Below are 17,622 nucleotides of genomic sequence, written 5' to 3'. Positions count from 1 at the left end.
CATTGATTTTCTTTTCAGAGCTCGTCACGATCTGATGATTACAGACACGAAAAGAGTAAAATACATTTGGATCAGTATGTGAATGGAGGGCATATAACATGGTGGTCCTATGAATAGTTGCTCCACTGACCACGAAGACCGGCGGATGATGACAGATGGACAAACAAAGACTTGGGTAGGTTTGGGGGTGTACGTCATCCTCACCTATCTCTGTCTGGATTCGGTGAGGTGCGTCACGCAACAACACAGCGCCCGTATTGAGGGCGACGTCATCCTTGGTGCGTTGTTCTCCATCCACCACAAGCCCCCATCAGCTACGGCCTACTCTCGAACCTGTGGTGGGATACGGGAACACTATGGCATTCAGAGGGTTGAGACCGTCCTTATGACACTGGATGAGATCAACGACAATGACAACATTCTACCGGGCGTCATACTGGGCTGTGATATCAGGGACTCCTGCTGGTATTCAGCCATTGCTCTGGAACAGAGCATCGACTTCATCAAGGACGCCATTGCTAGCAAAACGGAGCAGAATGAGAAATCTAGCGGTGGAAATCAGTCCAGCCAGTGTAAAGATGAGAACCTGCAACCTATTGCTGGCCTCATAGGGCCTGGGTCAAGCGAAGCGAGCATACAAGTCCAGAATCTACTTCAGATCTTCAACATTCCCCAGATAGGCTACTCCGCTACAAGTGAGGATCTAAGTAACAAGCGGCATAAATATTTTCTCCGAGTTGTCCCTCCTGATAACTATCAGGCTCAGGCAATGGTGGATATTGTACGTCACTTTAACTGGACTTATATCTCAACTATAAATTCGGATGGTGAGTTAACTGTGTGTAGTGCCCCTGGTAAAGTTGATATGTTTTATTGTATTAGAATATTTGCTCTTCAACTTCTGGAACATTTTCCCTCTGCTATTGACATTAATGAAGCTTTGAAGAATTTGAATGAGGGTGTCATCGCATTATCAAATTAAGATGGTCTACGTTCATTTCTATTGCTGTGTTTTAGGGAACTACGGCGTGCGTGGCATGCGGGCATTCAAGGATAAGGCTACAGAAGTGGGTATCTGTATCGCCACCACCAACAGTGTGTCCAGCTCTGGGACTGACGAGGAGTTCGACAAGGTGATTCAAAACCTCAAGAGCAGGCCCAACGCTTCCGTAGTGGTCTGCTTCTGTGAGGGGTTGACGATCAAGGCACTGCTCAGGGCGATGGAAAGAAATGATGCTGAGGGAAAGTTCCTCTTAATAGGCAGGTTGGTCGCGTTCTGAAATTATTTCAGTGCAACTCGTTGAAAAAAAAGTCCCTTTCTTGTTTTGTAAGGGTGTCAGCAGGTCAGTATCGTGTGATCAGCAGGCATCCAGGGTTGCTCACCTATTGTCGTGCTTGTCAAAAGGCAGAATCATAAAACCATAAACGGATAGATCAGGGTGCCGTTGTACAAAATGATCTTAGTGCTAAGGTGATCGTAACTCCCATACCTTGACATAGACTTAGACAGTCGTATCACTAAGCTGCTTCATACAGCGGCACCCAGGCGTGTCGCTACTAGAAGAGGAACTAAGTTTGCACCACAAACATATTCAATTCCTTTGATAAATCTACAATCTGGTTACAGGTGACCTGTTGTCTACTGTACTGTGACAGGTACTGCCTGGAAACAGGACTCAACTACGGGAGGGGGTATAAGAGTATTTGAATGTCACATACTAATTGGAGTAAAATGGGGATGAGGGTATGGGGAACGGGGCGAGGATAGGGTGGAGTTTGGTTGGGTAAGACGAGGTGGTGATGGGGTAGATTGGGATAGGGTGAGGTGGGGATGGGGTAGGTTGAGTTTTGGTGAGGTAGGGGTGGGGTAGGAATAGAGTAGGATGGGGTAGGTTGGAGAAGGGTGAGGTAGGTATGGGATAGGGTGAGGTTGGGATAGAGTGAGGTAGGGATGGAGTAGGGTGAGGTAGGGATGGGGTAGGGTGAGGTTGGGATAGCGTGAGGTAGGGATGGGGTAGGTTGGAGAAGGGTGAGGTAGGTATGGGATAGGGTAAGGTAGGGATGGAGTAGGGTGAGGTAGGGATGGGGTAGGGTGAGGTTGGGATAGAGTGAGGTAGGGATGGGGTAGGTTGGAGAAGGGTGAGGTAGGTATGGGATAGGGTAAGGTAGGGATGGAGTAGGGTGAGGTAGGGATGGGGTAGGTTGGAGAAGGGTGAGGTAGGTATGGGATAGGGTGAGGTTGGGATAGAGTGAGGTAGGGATGTGGTAGGTTGGAGAAGGGTGAGGTAGGTATGGGATAGGGTGAGGTAGGGATGGAGTAGGGTGAGGTAGGAATGGGGGTAGGTTGGAGTAGGATGAGGTACGCTAAATAAAAAAAAATGAAAATAAAGGAATGTTCTGTGGTACTTCACCTACAATCAAGAGTTGATAGGCCTATTGGTTTGGTGGCGGTGTAGTGGTGGTGATGTGATTTACCGATACGTCCCTACTGTGTGTTTGATAGTGACGGCTGGGGTAGTCGTGGCGATGTCGTGGAGGGCTTGGAGAAGCTGGCGGCGGGAGGAATTTCCATGAGACTGTACTCGCCTCCTATCCCACGCTTCGACGACCACTATGGCAAACTGAAGCACGACAATAACACCCGTAACCCATGGTTCAAGGAATTCTGGCAGGAGCGGTTCAACTGCTACCTTCCAGGCGATGACAGTGACTCACGGAACAGTACACCCTGCACAGGTAGGTTTAAACTAACACAGTAAAGATGCCATATTTAAAGACATGTATAAAATAAAAATAAAAATCCAAATGGAACCCAGAATATTGCTTAATGTCTAGAGTTGAGGCCATCTCCACTAGGCCATCAAGTCTAGACTTAAACTGGATTATTTTTAAAATTTATTCCCAAGGTTCTGGGAGATAGACTAAAGTGGGTTATTTAGAGGACCTGGGGCATACATTACATGCCGCAGTCAGTGTTCAGGACAACACCGACAGGACAACACCGACATGGGATTAGAGTTCGGACTTTATATTATGAGACGTATCCATGAGTGTCAGTTTATGAAATTTTTTAAGTAAATAGAAATTACTTTTCATGTCCTGTGGGCCGAAGCCCTTCCATCACTCACTGTAATTCAGATACACTTGTACACGCACATCCGCTACACATTGACGCACATTGACGCCCACCCTACAGCATACAATGGCGTAGGTAGCGAAGTCCCTTTATCATATTTACAAATAGGTATTCACTACAGTGATATTACCAGCAGTAACTAACGGGTTCCCCACTGGCAGCGTTTCATACTTTTACGTCAGACTTACATGTGTCGCCCATATGCATTGTGTGGAGTTGCGCCCCCTTGCTGTGCCAGAATCCTATGATCGGGGGTTATTCGCTCCGATAAGATTTCTTTGGTTATTCGCGCAATGCCCGTGCTCGTGGGTTTCACCAAAGACGTAAAACGACCGGCGTCACTTCGGGCTTTCCACCTACACAAGCTGCCACACCTGGAAACAACTGAAACATTTATTGAAAGCGTCGTTTAAACCCAACTCACTCACACTCGCACGGGCACATCTGAAGCATGTAGCATACAAGGCACATTGTTAACGTGCATATCGATAACAGAAGATATCGATAGTTGTAATTCAATTTTGAAGCTTGTGTTTTCTGAACCACACGGATCAATTTTAGGATCGTCGCCGTTTCTTTATACATGTTAGTATGGTTTGGGATTGAGCATAAACATCCGATTTCATGTTTGCGACACGTCAGTATGCACCCCTGTGAAGTGTATACCTATTGACAAAGAAAGAAACACACCTTGTTTGCGCAGTTTAATTCTGAAAAACAACACCCCGACATTGTATTGTCAAGGCGCAGAAACGACCGCTTACGGACAGGGAGAATATCATCGGGTCTTTTCAGAAGCAGGCAAGTTATGTACCGTGTAGTGATGGTTCATCGCTCTTACATCCGACAGTAAGTTTCTTTTGTGCTGCATTGCCTTGTAAAACTCATAAATCATGTACATGCAATTAATGCTGCCATTTGATCACTGAGACATGGTTCAGATCATTGAAGGAAGATAAAGAAAGACGCTCTTGAAAACTGGTTGTATGGAAATCATTGTGTGTCCCTTAGCGGTGTAAACCATGACCACGTGACAGCAGAAATAGTCAGGAACTAAAGGCAATTAACTCTGTCAATCAATCAATATGTATTCATGGTACTGGGGAACCCATAGGCCAGTATTATTTAATATGAAGTTACATGTGCCCCGTGAAGATCCGGGTTAGGATATATCTTAGGCAGCCCATGTTACTCGTAAGAGGCGATTATGCTTGTCGTTAGAACGGTGCGCATGACGTCAATCACTGGACTGTCTGGTTTGATTATTTATAAACCGCAGTCGTATAGCTGGAATATTGCTGAGTGTGGCGTTAAACAACCAACCAACCAACCAACAAACAAACCTAAGGTAGTTTACTCGTAGTGGAGGGTATTCTTGCGACAGAAATTTAATATGAAGAATTCATCGATATCCTAGAATTCATGGCATGAAATCTGTACACTGAGGTATTTGAGTACAATTACACTGCGGTATGTTGTCGTTAATAAGTAATATTTATGAAAATGTTAAAGTTTCAATTGTTTTCTGGTATCAACATTCGTACAAATCTTTATGACTCGGTGAGACAGCAGTCTCGCGAGAACGTGAACGTGCGGCTATAACCCGTACAACGTGACACTGAGCTATTTCCATTATTAAAGTGTGAATAGGGAGCGAGTGGATAGACATGTGGTTTAACCGTTGGTTAACCGAGTTTGATTCTCCGTATGATTACCATGCATGATACTAAATCTTTGTGTCACCCACCGTCATACGTCTGGAATGATTCTTATCAAGGTCAAGGCCGCGTAAATATAAAACAATGGATCACTAAAATCAGTGATGACACCTGGTGTTTGTGAAAAGGGTAAGCATGTCCTTCCCTGCCGACAGCACCCGCCACTCACACAATTTGAGTGTGCAGTTGTTGCCCAAAACAAGTCAGTACAGCTGCATTCACCCACTGTACAATGGCTTACAATGATTTAACTGCTAACTGAATGTACGTATTGAACTTTGTAAATTTTCATCGGTCACAGATATAACATCATTCATCACACACATAGGTATAACATTGTACAGAGGGTACATATTAACATAATTAATCACGAATGGGGTATAACATTGTATATTAGACACAGATATAACATATCGGTATACTACTGTAAAGAGGACACATATATAACATGATTCATCACTCACAACTTTCTAACACAATGGCTGTACATCCACCGATATATAACACAATTTATCAGACACGGGGTTATATACACTGGCATATAGACTAACGCATAGTCTCTGAAAAAATGTAACTTTGATAGAAACAAATGACACCATTTAAATTGAAACGGAGTCCCAGTGAGATTGGAGATTCAGAAAATCTAGACTGGCTTCATTTAGGGCTGTAGCATTACAGTAAGGGCTGGGCAGAAGGGACTATTTTTATTATACGGTCCAGGGACTGTCAACGTGAGACAAGCGAACCTGGCTATAACTGACAAATATTTAACATGACCCGTCACATGGAGGTGATGTCCCAGTGTCAGACATGTGGGAAGGCAGGATTAGATCTCATGTTATTTAGACCTGCAATCTCGGACGCTTCCTCTCTGAATGGGTCAGTGACCTCCAACACAACTACCCCGCTCCAACACAATTATCGCCACTCTTGTTTGCATTATGTTGGCCTGACCACATTTCATTATTGATAGGATCTATTGTGTGTTTGTGTGTAAACCAGAGTCGGACCACGAACGCTAATTCATTCACTTTATTTGATGTTATCAGAGATCATACAGATACGTTCCCAATGTGACGTCACGCGAAGTCATGGCCGCCATGATGACATCGTCCTTGACAGATGCGCATCAATGCCATATCATAGACGGACATCCTTATAATTCTTATCAATGCGATTAGAACGCCATGATACGAGATTACGTTGAAGATATGAACACTTTATTTGAAAAGGTGGCGCTATACGCCTATTACCCGTTAAGTAGGTTTCGCTGATCACACGAGGTGCGATGAGCTTCTAGTAATCACTACGCCAACACAGGCCCGCACGTGAGCTGTTGTCCACTAATATCATATAGTGACCCTACTTCAGTCGAGATCAATGCACGACGGCAAATATCTCGGCAATCGCCGCCAAACCCAATTAAACTTTAGTGTATGTCGCCGCCCTGTGGCTTGTGAGGCTACACTGTAAAGAAGCTTCCGACATATTAGCAGTAATTTGTTTATGTAAATACTAAACTAATCAATGACGGGTCACAGCGTAATTCAATGAGAGATGGCAGCTCAAGGAGCTATCGCACGGGAGTGACACAGAGGGATTAGCATCTGTAAACACTACGGAAGAGATTGGAAATACAAATGTACTGCTATTTATATCATACCATAAACTGCCTTAATGCATATTCCTATTGGTATAGCAGCGTTACATGTTCGCTTCCCTTGACCTGAGCTGTATGGCGTCCTTTACGCTTTAAACACTTCACCAAGGTGGAGTGAATTTGTGGCCAACCCGTACGGTGGAATTGAAGGCTTACTTTCGAGAGAGAAGCGTAAAAATCCATATCGTAATCCCCACTACATCATATAAAGAAGATTTTCGGTATCACAGTTAATTAGAAAGCTCTCTTAACTATCAGAGCATCAAGATGAACCTAGAAGGATGGGACCTGCCTAGTGATGCAAGAGACCTCTGGAGAGTACGACAAGCGCCGCTGCAAGGCCACCCAATGTCTGCAATGGAACCTGTTGTTAAGAGACAGGAGATCACATTTCAGAACTTACCATCTTGAGACACGTGATTTCATTTCGCTCATTATCTTTCATCGTTATGGGCCCATTGTGCGTATCATCGTCTAGAATCTTGTGTTAAGATGTTGCCATGTATAACTGACTCGATATTATACGATATAACAACAGTTTGGCTTATGATTATAATCTATTTCTAGAGCGTTGAGTAGCCAAGAAATCGGCCATGAAGCACGGCCTGCTCGGAAGCGTTATATTTCAGCGATTCATCGTATAATACAACCTAAGTTTAGGAAATCATTAGCATTCTGCCACCATACACTCTGAAAGCAAATCCTTCGAAATTACATTTTGATGTAAAAACTAATAATGTTTTCACTGCCCCTAGGATGTTCGATTGAAATATATGAATTTTGATGAGTTGGTGCGAGTAGACGGGACTCTCAACGCGAAAGTTCGACCCAACAGACAACGGGAAACATTCGTCACGGAGTACCAGAAGAAGTGGACACACGTCTGGCAGAGGGCTTCTCCAAATATTCATCGGATCACCCACTCTTGTTCCGGTTGTACAAACAGGAATACAATCTTTTATAATCTCAGCGTATAGTCACTGCCTTCAATGCAATAACATCATTGACACTGCTGTACAAAAACAACCACCCTGATGAGAACATCCATCAACACAATGGACTTGCTTGACACTATTCTGTAGGTCTTTTAGTGAGTGAGTGAGTGTGTTGGGTTAAGCGACGCCTTGAACAGTATTCCAGTTATGTCACGGCGTGTCAGCTTAATGTGGGAGGAAAGCCCGAAGTGATGCAGGTCTCGGACGTTTAACATTTGGTGAAACCCCTGAGCACGGGTATGGTGCTGACAAACCTAGAAACATAATCAGGGCGAACTGGTATTTAAGACAGCAATCATAGGTAGGGTGGTTGCCAATTTAGGAGTTGTGCTACATAAGTAGGATGGTTGCCATGCAGGAGTTGTGCTACATAAATAGGGTGGTTGCCATGCAGGAGTTGTGCTACATAAATAGGGTGGTTGCCATGCAGGAGTTGTGCTACATAAGTAGGGTTGTTGCCTTGCAGGAGTTGTGCTACATAAATAGGGTGGTTGCCATGCAGGAGTTGTGCTACACAAGTAGGATGGTTGCCTTGCAGGAGTTGTGCTACATAAGTAGGGTGGTTGCCATGCAGGAGTTGTGCTACATAAGTAGGGTGGTTGCCATGCAGGAGTTGTGCTACATAATTAGGGTTGTTGCCTTGCAGGAGTTGTGCTACATAAGTAGGGTGGTTGCCTTGCAGGAGTTGTGCTACATAAGTAGGGTGGTTGCCATGCAGGAGTTGTGCTACATAAATAGGGAGGTTGCCATGCAGGAGTTGTGCTACATAAATAGGGTGGTTGCCATGCAGGAGTTGTGCTACATAAATAGGATGGTTGCCATGCAGGAGTTGTGCTACACAAGTAGGATGGTTGCCTTGCAGGAGTTGTGCTACATAATTAGGGTTGTTGCCTTGCAGGAGTTGTGCTACATAAGTAGGGTGGTTGCCTTGCAGGAGTTCTGCTACAGAAATAGGATGGTTGCCATGCAGGAGTTCTGCTACAGAAATAGGGTGGTTGCCTTGCAGAAGTTCTGCTACAGAAATAGGGTGGTTGCCTTGCAGGAGTTGTGCTACATAATTAGGGTTGTTGCCATGCAGGAGTTGTCCTACATAAGTAGGGTGGTTGCCTTGCAGGAGTTCTGCTACAGAAGTAGAGTGGTTGCCTTGCAGGAGTTGTGCTACATAAGTAGGGTAGTTGCCATGCAGGAGTTGTGTTACATAAGTAGGGTGGTTGCCATGTAGGAGTTGTGCTACAGAAGTAGGATGGTTGCCATGCAGGAGTTGTGCTACATAAGTAGGCTGGTTGCCATGCAGGAGTTGTGCTACATAAGTAGGCTGGTTTCCATGCAGGAGTTCTGCTACATAAATAGGATGGTTGCCAGCAGGAGTTGTGCTACATAAGTAGGGTGGTTGCCATGCAGGAGTTGTGCTACATAAGTAGGATGGTTGCCATGCAGGAGTTGTGATACATAAGTAGGCTGGTTTCCATGCAGGAGTTCTGCTACATAAATAGGATGGTTGCCATGCAGGAGTTCTGCTACAGAAGTAGGGTGGTTGCCTTGCAGGAGTTCTGCTACAGTTTAAAGCAGTAGATTGTCACCAAGGAGGAACACGTCACAGACGTTTTGATGTTTACACTGCATGTTGTGTTGCCTCGTGTACAGCAGACATGTCGACGAGCGCAGATGCCTGCCCCAGACCAGCCCCCGGTATCGCAGCCCCTGGCTGTAAGCGACCGGCCATTAAAGGCCGTAAATGTGCTTAGTTGACTGTCACTCTTAGCGCTTGGGTAATTGGAACACTATAACCAAACTAGAAGTCGATTTCTGTGGAAAGCCCACGCGAAATAGTTTGATGAGATCAATCAAATTTAGTTTGGTAGAGATTGGCTTGATTGTACCTTGGCATACTTAGAAGCAATCACGAACACTGCAGCTTATAAAACAACATGTTATAGCGGCTACAACACAAATACATTTTTACTTGTAACATTTCGATATGCACTGCGTACATCTTTCCCAGGCGATATAATTGTTACAATATGTCTTCCCATTTGATGTGATTTTCATAATGACACATTGCAGAAAGACAATTATGTTGTATTATTCTGAGATACTCATCAATCAGACCGTTGCCATGGCAACATTATCTATCATGTAACAGAATATTTCAAATTATGATGAAAATAACTGTTACATTCTTTGTCCTATTGTTTTGGTACTAGCTGGATTTCTCACTTTCAGCATATACCGGGGCCATGGGATATATGCACATTTGTTAGCTTGTTCAAGCTACAGCTGTGTGTTGAAGGATGTTTTGACACGCTGTCTCCCGAAATAACAGCGAATCGGTGTTTCTTTTGTACTTAGCCACCTGTCTGTGTACATATGTGCTGTATACGATAAGTAAGGTCATACATAGCTTTCAGGAGCGTTGGGGGTAGCCTAGTGGTAAAAGCGGTCACTCGTCGCTCGTCAGATTTGTTTGTCTTCTGTTTAACGCCGCACTCAGCAACATTCAAGCTGTATGATGGCGGCCCCATGCTTGTCGTAAGAGGCGACTAACGGGATCGGGTGGTCAGACTCTCTGACTTGGTTGATGCATGTCATCGTATAAAAACTGTGTAGATGTACGCTCATGATATCAATCACTGGATTGCCTGACCCAGACTCGATCATTTACAGACCCCCGTCATGTAACTGGAATATTGCTGATTGTGGCGTTCAACAAACAAACAAACAAACAAACAAACATACATATACAAACAAAATTGCTATTAGGGGGTAAACCCAACTCATTCACTTACTCTACCTGTATCCTTGACTGTACTTTCAGGAAGCGAGACACTCGAGGGTTCGGAACAAGACTCCAAGCTGGGGTTCGTAGTGACGGCGGTGTACACTTTGGCACACGCACTGGACCGGATGCACACCGCTATATGTGGCAGAGAGGCCCGGGGACTTTGTCCGGAGATGAAACCCATCAACGGCACAATCCTCCTCCAACACATCCTCAACGTCACCTTCCCCACGTACAGCAACGAAACCTTCTTCTTCAACAACAAAGGTGACCCTCCTGGCAGGTGCGTGCTTTGTAATCGGATATTCTGTGCAGACGCTTTTCGTCTTACTCCCTGCGTATATGAACACCTTAATTTTCGGCAGATCTCTGAATTCTCGGCACCCCCCCCCCAAAAAAAATTAATAAAATAAAACGAAAAAAAAGTAAGAAGAAAAAACAAAAAGAATAGAAAGAAAACCCGACAAAAACACAAAAGAAAACAACAACAACAACAACAACAACAACAAAACAACAAACACAAATACCCCCCCAAAAACCCAAAACAATCAACAACACCCCCCCAAAAAAACAAACAAACACAACAACAACCAAAGTATAAATCGTACAGGCCCTTACATGCTTCGATTAAGCTTCGATTAAGCTTCGATCATCATCATCATCACCATCATCATCATCATCATCATCATCATCATCATCATCATCATTATTATTATTATTATTATTATTATTATTATTATTCAACAGTGTAATCAGAACATTGTGTATCATTCCAAATTATTGAAGGTATTCCTGGACGTGTTGTTACGAAGAGACGTTTTCAGGCCGTTTATGGGTTCCCAGTCGTGCCTTAAGGGGGACTGTGTTCTACTGTTTCAGCACATTTGCAGTCTAGATTCTGACGTTTCTCTTTAATTGGTAATCATAAATGTCACATTGTTTCACGCCACATAACGGAAGGCAGCACACAAAACATAGGGTCTTAGCGATCTGATTGAAACTTGATGAGTACTCGGGATTAGTCAGAGATAAGTCACCCATTAAACATACACTGCCGGCCAAAAAAAGTATACATTTGAAAACTGCATTTTTACCAAAACTTTACAAAAGTTATAAAAACTTAACTATACTCAAAACAGTCCCCAAAACACAACCCTTATCAAATACATCACTACCGAATAACCATTTCTTGTTTGTTTCATTTCTAGCCTCCATCAAACGTGGGTGTATACTTTCTTTTGCGCGGTAGTTTACGTATGTTTGGATAAAAAGTTGGCAACAGTTTGACTTCTTTCGGTAATTTACTGTTATACCACGTGCAGATACATAATTCAGTGAGTTTAGGCTGTTGATTTGGGTTTTTTTTTTTTTGGGGGGGGGGTGGGGGGGGGAGGCGTGAAAGGTTTGCAGCTGGCGGTAATTTACCTTAACAAAAACGGAAAAGGTTCAAAGTGTATAATTGTAACTTAACCCACTACACATTCTTTCTAGATACGACATCATGAACTACCAGCGAAATCATAGCAGGGGGGACAATGCCACATACAACTACGTCACCATCGGCTCATGGATATCCGGGTCACTGGACATGCGGGAGAAGGTGTACTGGCCGGGGAAAGACCCCGAGAAACCAGTGACCTCTGTCTGCAGTCTGCCCTGTCAGCAGGGTCACGTGATGGTGAAGCAGACGGTGAGGGGTATACTTGGAACTTGCTTAACGTGTAATAGAGCCCATAACAGTTACTGCAATGGTTGAAAGTATGTTCGTGTCGTCGGAAGGTGAGGTGAAATGGGGTTTAACGTCGCGTCCAAGATTATTTCACTTATATAGCGACGTGCATGTACGTGTGTGTGTTTGTGTGGCTGCTTGTACTAGTCCGGACTGATGCCGATTTATAGTGCTAGCTAATGAGATACCATGCCGCAGTTTAACATGAATACCCCACTCAGACACAGTATACTGACTCCGAGCCGACCAGTCCTTGTTTTAGCCCCTTAATGCCGAGCGCCAGACAGGGTAACAACAAGTACCATCTTTTAACGTCTTTTGGTATGACGCGGGTTGGGATCGAACCCCGGACCTTCCGCTCCCCGGGCGGACGCTCTACCACTAGACCATGGAGGCGGTCCGTGTCGTCGGAAAGTCAAGAGCTACAGAAACGTGTGATCTGTCTGAAAGATGAACTACATATACTGTTAGTAGTATGTCCGGTTTAATATAATTACCCCCTATGGATGAAGGTGCTTTCTGGTCTTCAAGACTCCAATGTCAGAACTAGGCTGACCAGAGCCTCGCGTTAGATGATGTACGGAGCAGAAGGTTTGTATTTATCTTTCGCGCAATACATTGAAGAGTCATAGATAACTTATTCGCGAATCCAGTGATTAGAATCGTCGTACGCCCATGGGTGTGCTGACAAGGGCGGATCCAGCAGGGAGGGGTCCAAAAAATCAAGATCCTCCCTTAGATAATTTTACTGCCTACAACATTCTACATTTGATCTCAAGGGCTGTAAGATGTATTCGTTATAGTCTATAGTGTCCCGTGTCTTTCAGCAAGGGCTGTAAGATGTATTTGTTATAGTCTATAGTGTCCCGTGTCTTTCAGCGTGGGCCGTAAGATGTATTCGTTATAGTCTATAGTGTCCCGTGTCTTTCAGCAAGGGCTGTAAGATGTATTCGTTACAGTCTATAACGGCATGTGTATTTCAGCAAGGGCTGTAAGATGTATTTGTTATAGTCTATAGTGTCCCGTGTCTTTCAGCAAGGGCTGTAAGATGTATTCGTTGTAGTCTATAATGTCCCGTGTCTTTCAGCAAGGGCTGTAAGATGTATTCGTTATAGTCTATAGTGTCCCGTGTCTTTCAGCAAGGGCTGTAAGATGTATTCGTTACAGTCTATAACGGCATGTGTATTTCAGCAAGGGCTGTAAGATGTATTTGTTATAGTCTATAGTGTCCCGTGTCTTTCAGCGTGGGCCGTAAGATGTATTCGTTGTAGCCTAAAGCATCCTCTGTATTTCATAAAAGGATGAAAGGCATATTCAGTGTAGCCCATGACAGACCGGTATTTCAGCAAACGATGAACTCTGTCTGTTGTTCAAGTGTATGACGTCATTGTCTTTTTCAGCAAGGCAAAGACTGTTGCTGGGTGTGTACGCCATGTATGGGCAACAAGATTGTACGAGACAACGTCACTTGCATGGCATGTGAAATTGGCTGGAGACCTAATTTCGACCTCTCAGGTGCAGTGTTCACGTCCGTTCAATGCCATATGTCATCTGTGTGTTATTTGGCAAATAATGGGATCTTACACCAGTTTTACAAAACTATACACATGAAACTCCTCACTAAAACCAGTAACTATATAACGCACGCCAGAGAATAACCAGTTTCGATTATCCACCGAAACAGATTCATTGGGCGTTAAAGGCAAGAGAGTGACACAAAGTCCATGAATGGATAAGTATTAGTATGCATTAAAAATATAAAACGTCAACGCCAGAGAATAACCAGTTTCGATAATCCGCCGAAATAGATTCCATTTGGCGTAAAAGTCAAAATAATGGTGAATGGCGGAGATACTGTGTATTTCTATCTGTTTGAAAAGAAAAAACACTTTTGACAAGTTCTGATGTTAGTATATTACTTATCTCTCTTGACATGTGTTTCAGAATGTGAAGAGATTCCTATAGAATTCATAAGTTGGTCCGATACAGAAGCTATTGTTTCCATGGTGATGGCGTGTGTATGTATCGTCGTAACGCTGTGGGTCTTTTACGTGTTTGTGCGGCACAACGACACACCAGTGGTGAAAGCGTCGACACGGGAGCTGAGCTACATCATCCTATTGGGAACCGTCCTCGCCTACTGCTGCAACTTCGTCTTGGTAGCCAAGCCTTCAATGGCGTCGTGCAACCTCTCCCGCATCCTGCCAGGACTGGCGTTCTCACTCATCTACGGAGCGCTCGTCACTAAAACAAACAGGATCGCCCGAATTTTGGAAGGAAGTAAACGCATCATGACCAAGAAGCCGCGCTTCATGAGTGCATCGGCACAGGTTGTGATTACAGGTATTGTGATAGGTGTAGAGTGCGCTGTGATCACCGTCATGCTGATTGTTGAGCCCGCGGACGCTCACTTGGAGTACCCCAACGAGAGGGTCCGGCTGGTATGTAACACCTCAACCCTGGGGGTCATTGTGCCTCTTGGATTTGACGTCTTCCTCATCTTCATGTGTACCCTGTATGCCATCAAGACTAGGAACCTTCCTGAGAACTTTAACGAGGCTAAGTTCATTGGCTTCACTATGTACACCACCTGTGTCATCTGGCTTGGCTTCTTCCCCATCTACTTCGGCGGCGACAGCAAAGTCGTGACCACGTGCATCTCCATCACTCTGTCAGCCTCGGTGTCGCTTGTGCTCCTCTTCTTCCCAAAGGTCTATGTCATCGTTTGGTCGCCAGAACGGAACACACGTGGCGCGTTCACAACGTCACGTGACGTGCGGTGTCACATAGGATCCAAATCGCTGCCATCCTGTGACAGCGTCGACAAAAAGTAAGTTGTGTTCATCATCATTTAGTTTCATTATGTAGTTCTGAGACGTGCGATGAATCTATGTGTGCGATTCGGAAAATTCTTCCCAGACAAAAGATGAAAAATATTACCAAATATATTATCCCAATGAAACATTGAGAATAGCGTTGGCAAAAATTGACCCAAATGAAACATAGAGAGTAACATTGCCAATAGTCGCCCACTGAAACACAGAGTATGGTATGGTATGGTATGGTATGGTATGGTATGGCCTGGCCTGGTATGGTATTAAATAATTGCAGTTCCCCGATAAAACACAGGATATAGTTTAAGGAATACGCCCCTCAACGAAACAGTGTGTACAGTATAGCAAATAGTCCCCGGTGAAACTAACGCATCGTAAGAAATTTTTCGCCACTGAAACATAGAACACAGTATAGACCATTCTCTTATCCAGTGAAACATAGCATTGGACAGAGCATACCTCCTACCATACAGCATATTTTACCGGAACCGGATGAAGAATATAAAGGTTAGATTTCTGTACGATTCAGGCGCAATTAGCTCATCAAGTGGTTCGTGTGTTTGCTTCAATCGTGTCCGCTCGGGCTCACTCGTCTATGATCGCTACTGAAATATCTGTGGGGTTTTGGGGGTGTTTGTTTGAATACCGTTGAATTCCTCGACGGGACTCAAAGCAACGGCTTCTGTAACGTGATGTTCTTTATGACTGCAACATTAGTTTTATAAAACAAAACTTTCGAACAAGTTCTTTCCTTATGCGGTGAAACACTGCTACGCAATCCGAGTTCGACTGCGTACCTTATGGTTCTCAAGAAACCTAACCGGTCATACATTAAGACATTCCTGTTACGCAATACGAGTTCGACTGCGTACCTTTTGGTTCTCAAGAAACCTAACCGGTCATACATAATGTCTTATATTTCTAGTGCGTGAAAAAACCCAGAAACCATTGACGTGATGCTTTGACATGATTTCTCAAACCTCTCCTGATTGGATCACTCTATTTACAGGGAATTTAGTACTCTGTCAAGTACACACGGTGCTGCATCAGTGCTTCCGAAATGAACTGCGTAGCGGCACGATAACATCATCTCCAAATTTCTCCTAATACTAGTCCCATTTGGAGTACATCCGACCGACCCCACGATCGCGCTCGCCCAATGCTAATCAAATGACGAAGGTCATCTCCCATTCGGTGAGGCGGGCATCACAGCAAACGGCCATCTGCATAGATTGGTGCTAAGTGGTGCGTTCCCCGTTAGCTCAGTTCTAGATGGGGTTATAGCTCATACTAACTAATATTCTATCTGGCATATATGACGTGTTTAACCCCGAGGGGCATTCTGCTTGAACGTGTGCTTGTTGCCATACTTCTGAAAATGCCCATAACGAGATTCGTGTAACGTTGAAAGATTATTATTGGAAGAGTGTACTTTTGATTTGAAGATATGTAGATTTTTACCCTGGTTATGACTGAATTGTATTGATGGCATTGGCGATGATGACGTTGTGATTGATAATGATCACAGTGACGTCGAGGGTGACGACAATAACGAGTAGCGTGACGAGACACTTGAGTTCGGCTTACACTGTTAACGCACGAGGTTTTCCACGATTGTCGTGAGCGTTTACCGTGATGACGAATGGTGTTTTATATTTGTTTGTTGTTTAACGCCGCACTCAGCAACTTTACAGCTATATGACGGCGGTCTGTAAATAATCGAGTCTGGATCAGACAATCCCGTGATTGACATCATGAGCATCGATGGGAAACGATGACATGCATCAACCAAGTCAGCGAGCCTGACCACCCGAACCCGTTAGTCGCCTCTTACGACAAGCATAATCGCCTTTTACGGCAGGCATGGGTTGCTGAAGACCTATTCTACCCCTGATCTTTAGGGGTCTGACGAATGGTGAGTTGAATGAGGGTCCTTTGCGTGACACAAGTTGCATGTACACAAACTCTCAAAACTTCAGAAACCATTTCTACTATGATGAAGTGAGTGAGTGAGTGAGTATGGTTTAACGCTGCTTTGAGCAATATTCCTGCAATATCACGGCGGGGGACACCAGAAAGGGGCTTCAAACATTGTACTATGATTAATATATCAGTGACCAATACTTGGGCAATCCATGTTTCTGGACCGTTGAAGATAGGGATCGGAAAAGGGTGAAATATAGGAACACGGTGGGGGTATGATGACCAATAGAAACAGGATATGGAATAGGGTGGGGGTGGGGGGAGGACTGCGGGTAGGGCGTGGGACATAGGGGCAGAGTGGAGCGTAGGGTGAGGGAAAGGTCGGAGTAGAGTAAGGAATAGGGTAGGGGTAGGGTGAGGAAAAGGTCGGGGTAGAGTAAGGAATAGAGTAGGGGTAGGGTGAGGAAAAGGTCGGGGTAGAGTAAGGAATAGGGTAGGGGTAGGGTGAGGAAAAGGTCGGGGTAGAGTAAGGAATAGAGTAGGGGTAGGGTGAGGAAAAGGTCTGGGTTGAGTAAGGAATAGGATAGGGGTAGGGTGAGGAAAAGGTCGGGGTAGAGTAAGGAATAGAGTAGGGGTAGGGTGAGGAAAAGGTCGGGGTTGAGTAAGGCATAGGGTAGGGGTAGGGTGAGGAAAAGGTCGGGGTAGAGTAAGGAATAGGGTAGGGGTAGGGTGAGGAAAAGGTCGGGGTAGAGTAAGGAATTGGGTAGGGGTAGGGTAAGGGAAAATGGAAAGGGGAAAGGTGAGGAATAGGTTAGGGTTAGGGTGAGCGATGTGGAGTGGGCATAAGG

At 44.5% G+C, this 17,622-nt stretch overlaps 1 protein-coding gene across 4 annotated transcripts in view; it reads left to right on the top strand.

Annotated features, from left to right (window-relative positions):
* LOC124116628 (metabotropic glutamate receptor 1-like) overlaps nt 1-17,622 on the top strand; it is a 75,892-nt gene that overhangs the window by 22,894 nt on the left and 35,376 nt on the right. For all 4 annotated transcript variants that reach the window (XR_007217923.1, XM_046478038.2, XM_046478037.2 and 1 more), the window contains exons 2-8: nt 19-827; nt 1,018-1,264; nt 2,504-2,736; nt 10,325-10,571; nt 11,780-11,978; nt 13,418-13,532; nt 13,962-14,847. Coding sequence is in view for 3 of the 4 variants with exons in the window: in XM_046478038.2 (XP_046333994.2) it covers nt 110-827; nt 1,018-1,264; nt 2,504-2,736; nt 10,325-10,571; nt 11,780-11,978; nt 13,418-13,532; nt 13,962-14,847 (2,645 nt within the window). In the remaining variant the exon portion in view is untranslated. The remainder of the gene's footprint in view (nt 1-18; nt 828-1,017; nt 1,265-2,503; nt 2,737-10,324; nt 10,572-11,779; nt 11,979-13,417; nt 13,533-13,961; nt 14,848-17,622) is intronic.

Source organism: Haliotis rufescens, unplaced genomic scaffold (assembly GCF_023055435.1).
Source record: "Haliotis rufescens isolate VD_foot unplaced genomic scaffold, xgHalRufe1.0.p SCAF_32, whole genome shotgun sequence".
Classification (NCBI taxonomy): domain Eukaryota; kingdom Metazoa; phylum Mollusca; class Gastropoda; order Lepetellida; family Haliotidae; genus Haliotis; species Haliotis rufescens.
Note: the sequence above shows the minus strand (reverse complement) of the source record. Positions and strands in the feature narration are given on the sequence as shown.